Source organism: Aegilops tauschii, chromosome 6, assembly GCF_002575655.3.
Source record: "Aegilops tauschii subsp. strangulata cultivar AL8/78 chromosome 6, Aet v6.0, whole genome shotgun sequence".
Classification (NCBI taxonomy): Eukaryota; Viridiplantae; Streptophyta; class Magnoliopsida; order Poales; family Poaceae; genus Aegilops; species Aegilops tauschii.
The window spans coordinates 3,151,602-3,161,799 of NC_053040.3; the positions used below are offsets into that span (position 1 = coordinate 3,151,602).

Sequence of the window (10,198 nt, forward strand, 5' to 3'; positions counted from 1 at the left end):
TTGAGCTTCGGGACGAAAACCTAGGTCAGACCTGAGTGGTCATACCTGGCAATGGCGATGTTTTCGATGTCGTTACCATGTTGGAGGCATTGCTCGGATATGTTCAGACTATTTTTCGGGGGGGGGGGGGGGGGGGGCGACTTTGATTATGGCCTTTGTGGTTGGATCCGGTGATTGCGGCACTTGAGTGTCACTTCCTTCCTGAAGGCGTTGCTGCTGAAGATCATCGACCTCCATGTGATGTCAATGGTTGGTGAGGATATGGTCTCAGTTGTAGTTTGTCGATTGATGATATGATCGCTTTGGAGCTTTTTTCTTTTTCCTTTTCTTTTTTCCACGCCTGTGGATAGCTTTTGGTCTTGTGACCTTGCTATTTGTTGGCATGTTTTTGCATGTGTGTGTTGGGTTGGCTGTGTACATCCTGATTATGTACAGGCCGGGTGTGTGCTCGTATTGTATCTTCTTGATGCTTCATTTGAGCCAATAAAATCCACCATTTATCGAAGAAAAATTATAAAGCGGGGCAAAAGCCTATTTCAAGAGAGCGACGGCGAGGACCACTTCGTAAACACCTTGTATACTCTGGAGTCGTCTCTTTTTGTGCATGAGTAACAATAACCTTGAAACGATGTCAAGATATTTTATATGTCATTCACGTTAGAGATATCTACCAAGATTCTTAAGGATACACATATGTTATATTCATGTAAATTTAATAAACTAAGCCGAGAAGCCATGCGACATCTTTTCTTTCCCTAATTAGTTACTCAGAACTAAGTGATTTTGTACAAATATATCTTAGCGCACAATGTATCGAAAAGATATTGCGCGAATAATGTAATGTGTATTTATAACTTATCACATTATTTTAACTAAAATGGTTATTTGATATAAATAAGTATAAATGTTTAGTATAAATTTGACAACGTTAAAACCTAATACTGGTGGTCGCTATCGTGGGAGTGGGAGACCACACTAGAATCGCCTTCGAGCTTGTCTACTTTGAGAAGAACGTTCTGCCTTGCCTCTCAATTAAACTTTATGATTTTGTAAAGTTGTTTCTCGTTAAAAAAATTATTGAATATGTGAGGCTTGAACCAGGAAAATAACATGTTTTAGTATCTAGCTAGATATGTGGATTAACTGTTCTTGGAGTGCTCTAGACTGCATAATGAGGTAACACCAGAATTCAATGGCGATGTTATTTGTACGGAATGGTTGTTATTTATAATAAAGTGTGCATATTAAGATTAGTGGCGTCATCGATGACAATAACTTGTCTAGTTTATATGTTTCTTCATAACATGCTAGTTTTGTACAAGTACAAACTAGTTTTTTGTGTGTGTGTTTCAAGTATGAAGAAAAAGATATGGTGCATTCTCAACTGTCTCACTGTATCCTAATTTTACCTACTTCTTTGTTGAATATTGGTAGTCATATCAAAATAATAGAATAGTAATGAACTTAGTTATCTAATATAGAAAAGGCTATCATTTGGTTTATGCATCTTTTCTTCTTCACTAACAATTGGAACTTTGGTCCTAGAATTGTGTGGATTTTTCCTCAACGTGATTCATCAACTTGTCTTCTTCTAGTTAAACCAGAATCTGTCAAATGATAATTTGGATATATGGACATATTCAAGTTGGTTTTCTAAAATTTTGATTTTGATAATAGCTATTTGAGATTCCCAAAAACACCAGGAGAAAAACACAGCCTGAAAACTTCCCAAAACTAGATGGGAAGCTCCTAGAACCTTCCAAAATCGATCACAGGAACACGATCCCAAAGCCTTACTGTGCTGGGCCGCTCGGTGGTCACTGTTAATAGTGCTCACCATAAGCAAGACATAGCAGTTGGTAGGCTAGATAAACAGTACTGAGAGGCCTATTACAGGATATATCTTTTTGTAGTCTCAGGCTTTTGTGCTACAGTAGGTAGCGTGGCAAGGCATGCCAGCCCACCTTCTGAAAGAGAACTCGGCGAAGTTACCTTCGCAGGCCAGTGGCCAATTGAGTCATGTTTGAGGAGTGAGTGAATATGGTGAATCCCGAATTGCTTCTTTCGCTGGTCCATGTGGATGCGAGCCCTTTGCATGTGCATTGTTCTTCTTCTTCTTCTTCTTCTTCTTCTTCTTCTCTCTCTCTCTCTCTCTCTCTCTCTCTCTCTCTCTCTCTCTCTCTCTCTCTCTCTCTCCAGACTGGCACATGCATGTCTTAAGTCAACATATACATGCCTACAATATCTTACCTCTCTCCTCTAATTAACTTCATCACTTTTCATTTTCTTTTGGCAATTTAGATGGTACATATCTTTAAAACCAAAATCTCGTTTATGAAACACATATTTGAACTAGAAATTTCTACAACTATATAACAATCAAACACAATAAATAATATGCACTTTAAGTTTATGTTCTCTTATTTTTAGTAAAAATATTTACGTTTCACACAATCAAATCTCATTGAAATATACTGCAACGCATTCTCAGAACAATGTTTGTGGTATCATCTAATTAAATAGAGGAATTAACCACTTACCTTGAAGCTCCCCCATATCAATGACGTTTGTTGACCACAGTTGCCATGTTATACTTGTTTTAAAGCTAGGACCCATACTCTAGTCAAGGTGTTGTTTCCTTGGAAGCATTAATCATCACTCTAGATGTAGAAGCCACAATTGAGGCAATCAGGCATCTATCGCTCGTATACTCGATCTAGCCCATCTCACCCCATCATCCATCAGTTGTCGATACCTTCAAGGAAAATCAATCCTGCCAGAGTGAAGCAATGCATGATATATCATTCCATTCACTTGCATACATATGTAGCTATTAGCATTGTTCTGGCCGACGATCTTCTGTGGCCGTCGATCTATCAGAGCGGTGCACTTTACACGTTGTGGTGGGCAACCACTTTTACATGCAAACAAGCTTTGTTTCGCAGTAGCAGCGTTAGTGCATGCATGCCTTTTTTTCTCTTGTGTTCTTGTAGCGTTCTCAAGTGTGTGCAGGCGTGTGTGTCCAACTGCTAACTGCTAGTAGTGGGTGAAGTAGTGATCCATCCATCGACCAGTGTGCATAAAAGGTGCAGGTTGTGATCTGGTTCTCCCGAAGCAGCACGCAGACACGCACCCAGGAAACACCTCCAGCAAGGGTGTCATGGCGCCTCCTCCCCAGGAGACGACCAGGTGCGTCATCCATCCAACATGAATTTCTCCCGAGAGAATTAACGAGCTCCTCTGATTTGATTTGCACTTACGTCCTGCTTGCATGCATGTAGACAAGCCTTTGAATTGTTGGTAGCGCTGGTTAGTAAAAAAAAAGTCTGGAGTCCATTTGCGAGAAAGACGTTGTTCTGGACTCCATCCAAATGCCAATGTCAGTGTTGCGAGAAAAAAATATATACAAAAAAGCTACTGGTCAGTAAAATTCATAGACACGGGCAACGAAAAGCTGCAGACCCTCATATAATGTTCTGCATGAATGTTATTAAGCGGAAAAAAAGACATTAACAGGATAGGATATAGTACAAACCAATTGAACAAACTACAATAATGCCCGAGTGGCTGAGTAGGAACCAGACCTGACACCTTCACCTGAAGGATCCAACCTGTGCTCCATTTGCCATAAGTTATCATGTCAAAAAGGGAACCATCTCATACATGGGCGGGTGTGTATCAATAGATTAATCTGCACACACTAGCTAGTTAACTGATAAAAAGGGAACCCTCGGTGAAAGTTCCTCGCTAATGGTCATTATCTGCAGTTTGGTTAGCTATGCCCTGCTTTTCCTTTGCCTTTCCATGCTTTCCCTTTTCATTTGCCTTTGCCCCGTGCCAGCCTACCACCACGTTGCAAGTTCTTAAATCTGTTCCTACTACGCGTACACCGCCACCTTTGAACAAATTCTTAAATCTCTTCTTCCAACTACGCGTACAACCACCTTCCAAGAAGTTCTTAAATCTGCTTTTCATACGCGTACCACCATCTCCCAAGAAGTTCTTAAGTCTGTTCTTCCTACTACGCGTACGTACCATCTCCCAAGAAGTTCTTAAGTCTGTTCTTCCTACTAAGCATACCACCACCATTAAATCTGTGGCTCCTACTATGCGCACCTCCCCCTATCAGGAAAGCCGCTACTCTTTCCCTTCACCTTCTGCTTCAGGTGCTCCCTCATCGAGGAGCACACCAGTCACTCCTCGCCTACCCATCCATACCGCTTACCTGCACTTGGGTACGCCTTGGTTCAACTTCCCTAGTGAACTGAGTGCCCAGCTGCTGGTGCTGCATCGATTATTTAAGGTACGTAATTTCGTTCCTTGCACCCCTTGCTTAGTCAAGCGGATGGAGGATCTTACTTACTACAGCATAGAATCACTTACTAAAATTAACCTCAACCAGCAACATCAAATGCATTGTCTTTCTTCCTAAGTTGCATGTGTGCTTGTCAAATGTCTATTTATCTTTTTCTCCCCCCTATAAATTTGATTTGTTTGATCAAATTACCTGATTCCATTACAGGCCTCTTTCTTTCCAATTTCAAAGAAAGTTGTTTCTGATAATATAATAGAAATGGACCATATGGAAGTCAGTGTGCTACCTGATGACCTGATTGTGGAAATCCTCTCCCGGCTGCCGCTGAAGTCTTTTTGCCGCTTCAAATGTGTTTGCAAACCCTGGCTTGCCTTCTCCTCTGATCCAAACTACTGCAAGAAGCTGCCGAAAATCCCCACAGGTCTTTTCTGCCAGTACCAAGACTTCGATAAGAAGGCTACCAAGCTTCTTAGCCAGCCCCGAAACATTGAGCCAATTGATGGAGCACTTAGTTTCTTGCCACACCATCCGCAACTGGAGCTTATGGATTGCTGCAATGGCCTAGTCCTCTGCATGCGTAGGAGCATGGATTGGAGCAGACGTACAATTACTTGCCACTTCATTGTGTGCAACCCGGCAACACAAGAGTGGACGAGGCTTCCTGATACTCGTCCTTACCAAGAACATGATGTTTTTGAAGCTATGTTGGCTTTCAACCCATCATGTTCACCACAGTTCTACGTCTTCAACTTTAAACGGAATCCTTTTTCATTCTTGAGTGGGCTTCAGGTATTTTCGTCTGACCTTTCCACATGGCTCGTATATGATGCATGGTGGAATTCCGGGATACAAACCGTTATTGGATACCCACACTTATTCATAGATGGTTCACTGTATCTGTTTAGTATGCGGCGGAACTCAGTGAAGAGGATCTTGGTGTTGAACGGCTTTGAGGCAATGAGTTCTCGCATACCGCCTAATCGTCGAACTATTAAGTTGCCCCATGACCCTTCTGTTGAGCCTGCAAATGGCCTTCCGGTCGGTTTGTACACCAGAGGTTACTTTGGCAAATCTCCAGGGACCATGCACTATGCATTGACAGCGGCGGATGGGCTTGCAGTTCGGATCTGGAGTCTTGATGTTTCCGGGCCTTACAAGTGGACTGAGAAGTATCGTCTTAGTATGAGCGATGCAGTTGGAAGGAACGACCTTGCTTACTATGACGCTGCTCAACAGTGCTGGAATTGCACGTATGAAATTGCTGCTATTGACTTGGAGAGGGACGTCATGTTCCTCTTTGACTGCCATGCGAGCAACCTTCGTTCATACATCATCAGCACAGGGGAACTTCAGGAACTCGATGACATTGAACAAGATCATGAGCATGTCTATGACAAGTTCTACCACTACGTGGCATGCTACTCAAAGCTTCCAACCTATGTGCCTATACCTCAGCCATGTTTGTTGGAAGCAAAGAGGCCTGGTCGGCGGACGTGGCGGTCGAAGCTACTAGCAATTGTTGCGAAATCAAGCTGGAGATGATCTGTGTAACTTCAGTTTGTGAAACCAGTCTAGCAAATGATGTTAAGAAGGCCTTCTATATCTTCCTTTTTCTTCCATTATGTTATTTTGTAAGGGTAAACTAACACCGTCGGAATGCTGAAAACTCCCTAATTTCAGTGTAATAATGTGTCGCCAAATTCCCCGGTGCTCTGTTCCTAGGTTCACGTGATAACGTTGTAAAAGTAGAACAAGCATGTTATGCATGTTTCCAGTTCACCAAGCTATGGGTGTTCGTCCTTGGTGCAAAAGAAGAGTGGATACATTTTATTTTTTTTAGTGTCGTTTCTGCAAGTGCGAAATACTTGTATGATGTTGTCAGAATGTCCGATGCCATCTACTAATAGTTTCTTAATGTCAGTGTTGACGACAGTGGACGTGCTGAGTGCTGACTGTGGCCAGTTTGCTGCAGGATGATGACAACATAAGTCTGTCAAAACATAAAAAGGGGAGCTTGGAGAACCACCTCATCAGAAGTGAGTTTTTCAGTAGTCGACCTTTTCTACTGAATATCACCTTTTTTGGTCGACTTGGTCCGCAAAGTAGTGCATCTTGCAGATGTTGGCGAACATCACATATTTAATGTTAAGAACCATAGTTTGTAGTGATGTACTGATGTACAACTTACGACACTAGCACATGCTTAACTTATTTAAGAACCGTACTCTCTAGTGCTTAACTTGTTTGTTAATTATTCTTGCCAGGTCAATTTGCAATAGAGTGTCAGACGAAGGCTCTTCAGCTAGCGAATAGGCAAGGGGAAGGGGTTAATCTAAATGTCAGTGTCAATGCCGCAAGAATAAGTACAAACGAGCTACTTAGTTAGTAAAATACATAGACAAGGGCAGTGACATTGTTAGTAAAAGTACAAACGAGATACAGTAGGAACCAACTGAACAAACTGCCGTAACATTGGCATTATAATAACTGACAAAAAGCAAAGTTCGTCGCGGTCATAATCTGCAGTTTGGTTCCCTGCTGTGCTTTCCCTTTTCATTTCCCTCTGCCTTTGCCTTTGCCTTAAACCTAGCAGCACACCACCTTCCAAGAAGTCCTTCAATCCGTTTTTCCTACGAGAGCTACGCGCACCACCACCTTCCTAGAAGTTCTTAATTTATTCTTCCTACTACTGCGCGTACCACCACCGTCCAAGAAGTTTTTAAATCTGTTCTTACTACGCGTACCACCACCGTCCAAGAAGTTTTTAAATCTGTTCTTACTACGCGTACCACCACCGTCCAAGTTTTTAAATCTGTTCTTACTATGCGTAGCACCACCGTCCAAGAAGTTTTTAAATCTCTTCTTACTACGCGTAGCACCACCGTCCAAGAAGTTCTTAAATATGTCTTGCCTACTACGCCTAGCTCACCAACCAGTGCAGCCACTCCTCTCTCCCCCAAGGTTCTCCTTCTATTCTACACAGCCCTGCCTCTTTACCTGCACTTGAGTACCCTCTGGTCTGACTACCCTAGTGACTGAGTGGCCACCTGCTCCTGCTGCATCGATTTGGGTCTGCAGTTAAGGTATGTAATTTTGTTCATCCTTGCACCATTTTGGTTGGTCAAGCAGATTGGATGGATCTTACTTACTGCAGCGCGGTTTTGTTTCCTAAAATTAGCCTCTACCAGCGGCGTCACCGTATGTCTACCTTTTCTCACCTGCAAATTCGGTTTGTATTCTATTTGTTTGATCAAATGATTGGATTCCACTGCAGGTTTCTTTCTTTCCAAGTTCAGAGAAGGTTGTTGCTGATATTATTAGTTTGGACTTCAAGTGAATTACTACTACCATAATAGGAGGATGGAACCTATGGTTGCCGGTACGCTACCTGATGGTCTGGTGGTTGAAATCCTCTCCCGGCTGCCATTCAAGTCTTTTTGCCGCTTCAAATGTGTCTGCAAGCCCTGGCTCGCCTTCTCATCTAATCCAAACTACCATGAGAACCTGCCGAAAGTCCCCACCGGCCTTTTCTGCCAATACCAAGACCAGGATAAGAAGGCTACCAAGCTTATTGGCCAGCCCCGAAACGTGGAGCAAATTGATGGAGCACTTAGTTTCTTGCCACAGTACCTACCCACAACTGGAGCTTATGGATTGCTGCAATGGCCTAGTCCTCTGCATGCATGCGTAGGAGCATGGATTGGAGCAGACGTACAATTATCTGCCACTTCATTGTGTGCAACCCCGCAACACGAGAGTGGACAAAGCTGCCTGATAGCCGTCCTTACCAAGAACATGGTATTTGTGAAGCTATATTGGTCTTCAACCCATCATGTTCCCGACAGTTCTATGTCCTCAACTTTAAACGTGATCCTTTAACTTCGTTCTTGAGCGGGCTCGAGGTGTTTTCATCCAACCTTTCCACATGGCTTGTGTATGATGCATGGTGGAGTTCTGGGATGTCCGCTGTTATTGGATACCGACACTTGTTCATAGATGGTTCACTTTATCTGTTTAGTCTGCGGAGGAATTCAAGGAGGATCTTGGTGTTGGATGGATTTGAGGCAATGAGTTCGCACATACCGCCTAATCGTCGGACTATCAAGTTGCCAAACGACCCTTCTGTTGAGTCTCCGAATGGCTTTTCCGTTGGTATGTACACTCGAGGTTTCTTTGGACACTCTCTAGGGGCCTTGCACTTTGCATTGCCAGAGGTGGATGGGATGGGAGTGCGATCCGGATCTGGAGTCTTGATGTTTCCGGGCCTTACAAGTGGAGTATGAAGCATCGTCTTAGTATGAGAGATGCGTTTGGAAGAGATGACCTTGCTCACTATGACTTCACACAACAGTGTCGGAATTGTGCTTACAAGATTGTCGCTCTCGACTTGGAGAGTGACGTCATATTCCTCCTTGACCAGGAAAACCAGCTTCGTTCGTACGCCATCAGCACTGGGAAACTTCATGAGCTAAATGACATTGAACAAGATCATGAGCATAGCTATAACAAGTTCTTTTATTATATTGCATGCTACTTGAAGCTTCCAGCATCCGTGCTTTCCTTAGCTATTTTTGTCGAAAACGAAGAGACTTGGTCGGAAACATAGCAGTTGAAGCTGCTAGCAATTGTTGGCAAACCATGCTGGAGATGATTTGTGTGTCTTCACTTCGGCAAGTAATACTATTTCTGTACGCAAGGAAGGAAGCCGGCCTAGTCTAGTGGATGATGTTAAGAAGACCTTTTTGTATCTTCATTTTATTTCCGTTCGGTTAATTTGTAAGGGTCTAATCAAACACTCTGAGTTTTGAAATATCTCCAGCAAGATTAGATTTTTTTTGCCATACCAAGTTATTGGTGTCTGTGCTTGCTTGCAAATAAAGAAGCGACCAAGGGTTTCTTCAGCGCGAGAGCCATATCCACTTACAGGGAGACTAGCTTCTGTCTCGCCTGAAGGTCGGCCCATTTCTTAGCGCTCGCTGGCTCGCTCTATCTCAGTGTTTGCTGCGATTTGCTCGTGATTTTTTTATTTTTTTTCTTCATGGGCTTCTTCGGTTTTTCTGTTTTTCCATTTTTTTCATCGTTTTCTTTGTTTTATTCTGGTTTTATTGTCCTTCCTTTTCTTTCTTTTCTTTTTGGTTTTTCTTTGATACCTTTCTCCGTTTTTATTGGTTTTTTATTATATTCTACTTTCTTTATTTATTTTCTTTGGTTTCTTTTCTAGGTTTTTTTGTTCTTCTTCGGTTTTGTTTTGATTTTTTTGATTTTTCTTTATTTTCTCATGGGTTTTCATGGTTTTCTTCAGGTTTTTTATTTTTTGTCTTTTCTGAGGTTTTTATTTCCTCCGTTTCTTTGGTTGTCACCGCTTTTTTCTTTTTTCATCAACACATGTCTAAATTTTTCATACACATTTGTACATTTTACATATATATTAGGAATACTTTTTATACAAGTTTAACATTTTTCAAATACATGATTTTCCCTAATTGACAAGAGCAGCACCTACCACACCTCCAAGACAAAAAGGGAAACACAAGTGTGACTTCTCCATTGTTTTGCCGAAGTTCTATGTCTTAAAGCAAAGTTGTCTTCTGGCTGGTAGTTGATAGCATCATATGTCCATTGGTGATAGTCGATTTTGATAGGTATTTACACTTGCAACATTTAAGAAGCATGTCAATTCTTTGTCCTTATAGGTAGAGTATGTCATAATGCAAGTATACAACGATATCTGGATTAGAATTTTTCTCCTATCCATTTAGGACATATGATCTGTACTAGACTTTGAGAAAAGTAAACGGCTAATTTAATAAGCATGACATTTCACATGATGTGCTACCGGAAAACTAAAGAGTTTATTCTTACTTTTCATATTTCTCTGTCATA

General features: G+C 41.9%; 1 protein-coding gene and 1 pseudogene across 1 annotated transcript; both read left to right on the forward strand.

Moving 5' to 3' along the window:
- The first annotated feature begins 4,294 nt into the window (after window positions 1-4,294).
- LOC109736670 (F-box protein At5g65850-like) lies at window positions 4,295-6,760 on the forward strand. Its single transcript, XM_045230387.2, has one exon. It carries the CDS (start codon window positions 4,574-4,576, stop codon window positions 5,855-5,857), a length of 1,284 nt encoding a protein of 427 aa, XP_045086322.1. The 5' UTR covers window positions 4,295-4,573; the 3' UTR covers window positions 5,858-6,760.
- Window positions 6,761-7,271: 511 nt separating this feature from the next.
- Window positions 7,272-9,239, forward strand: LOC109736665 (F-box protein At5g07610-like; annotated as a pseudogene).
- Window positions 9,240-10,198: the final 959 nt, after the last annotated feature.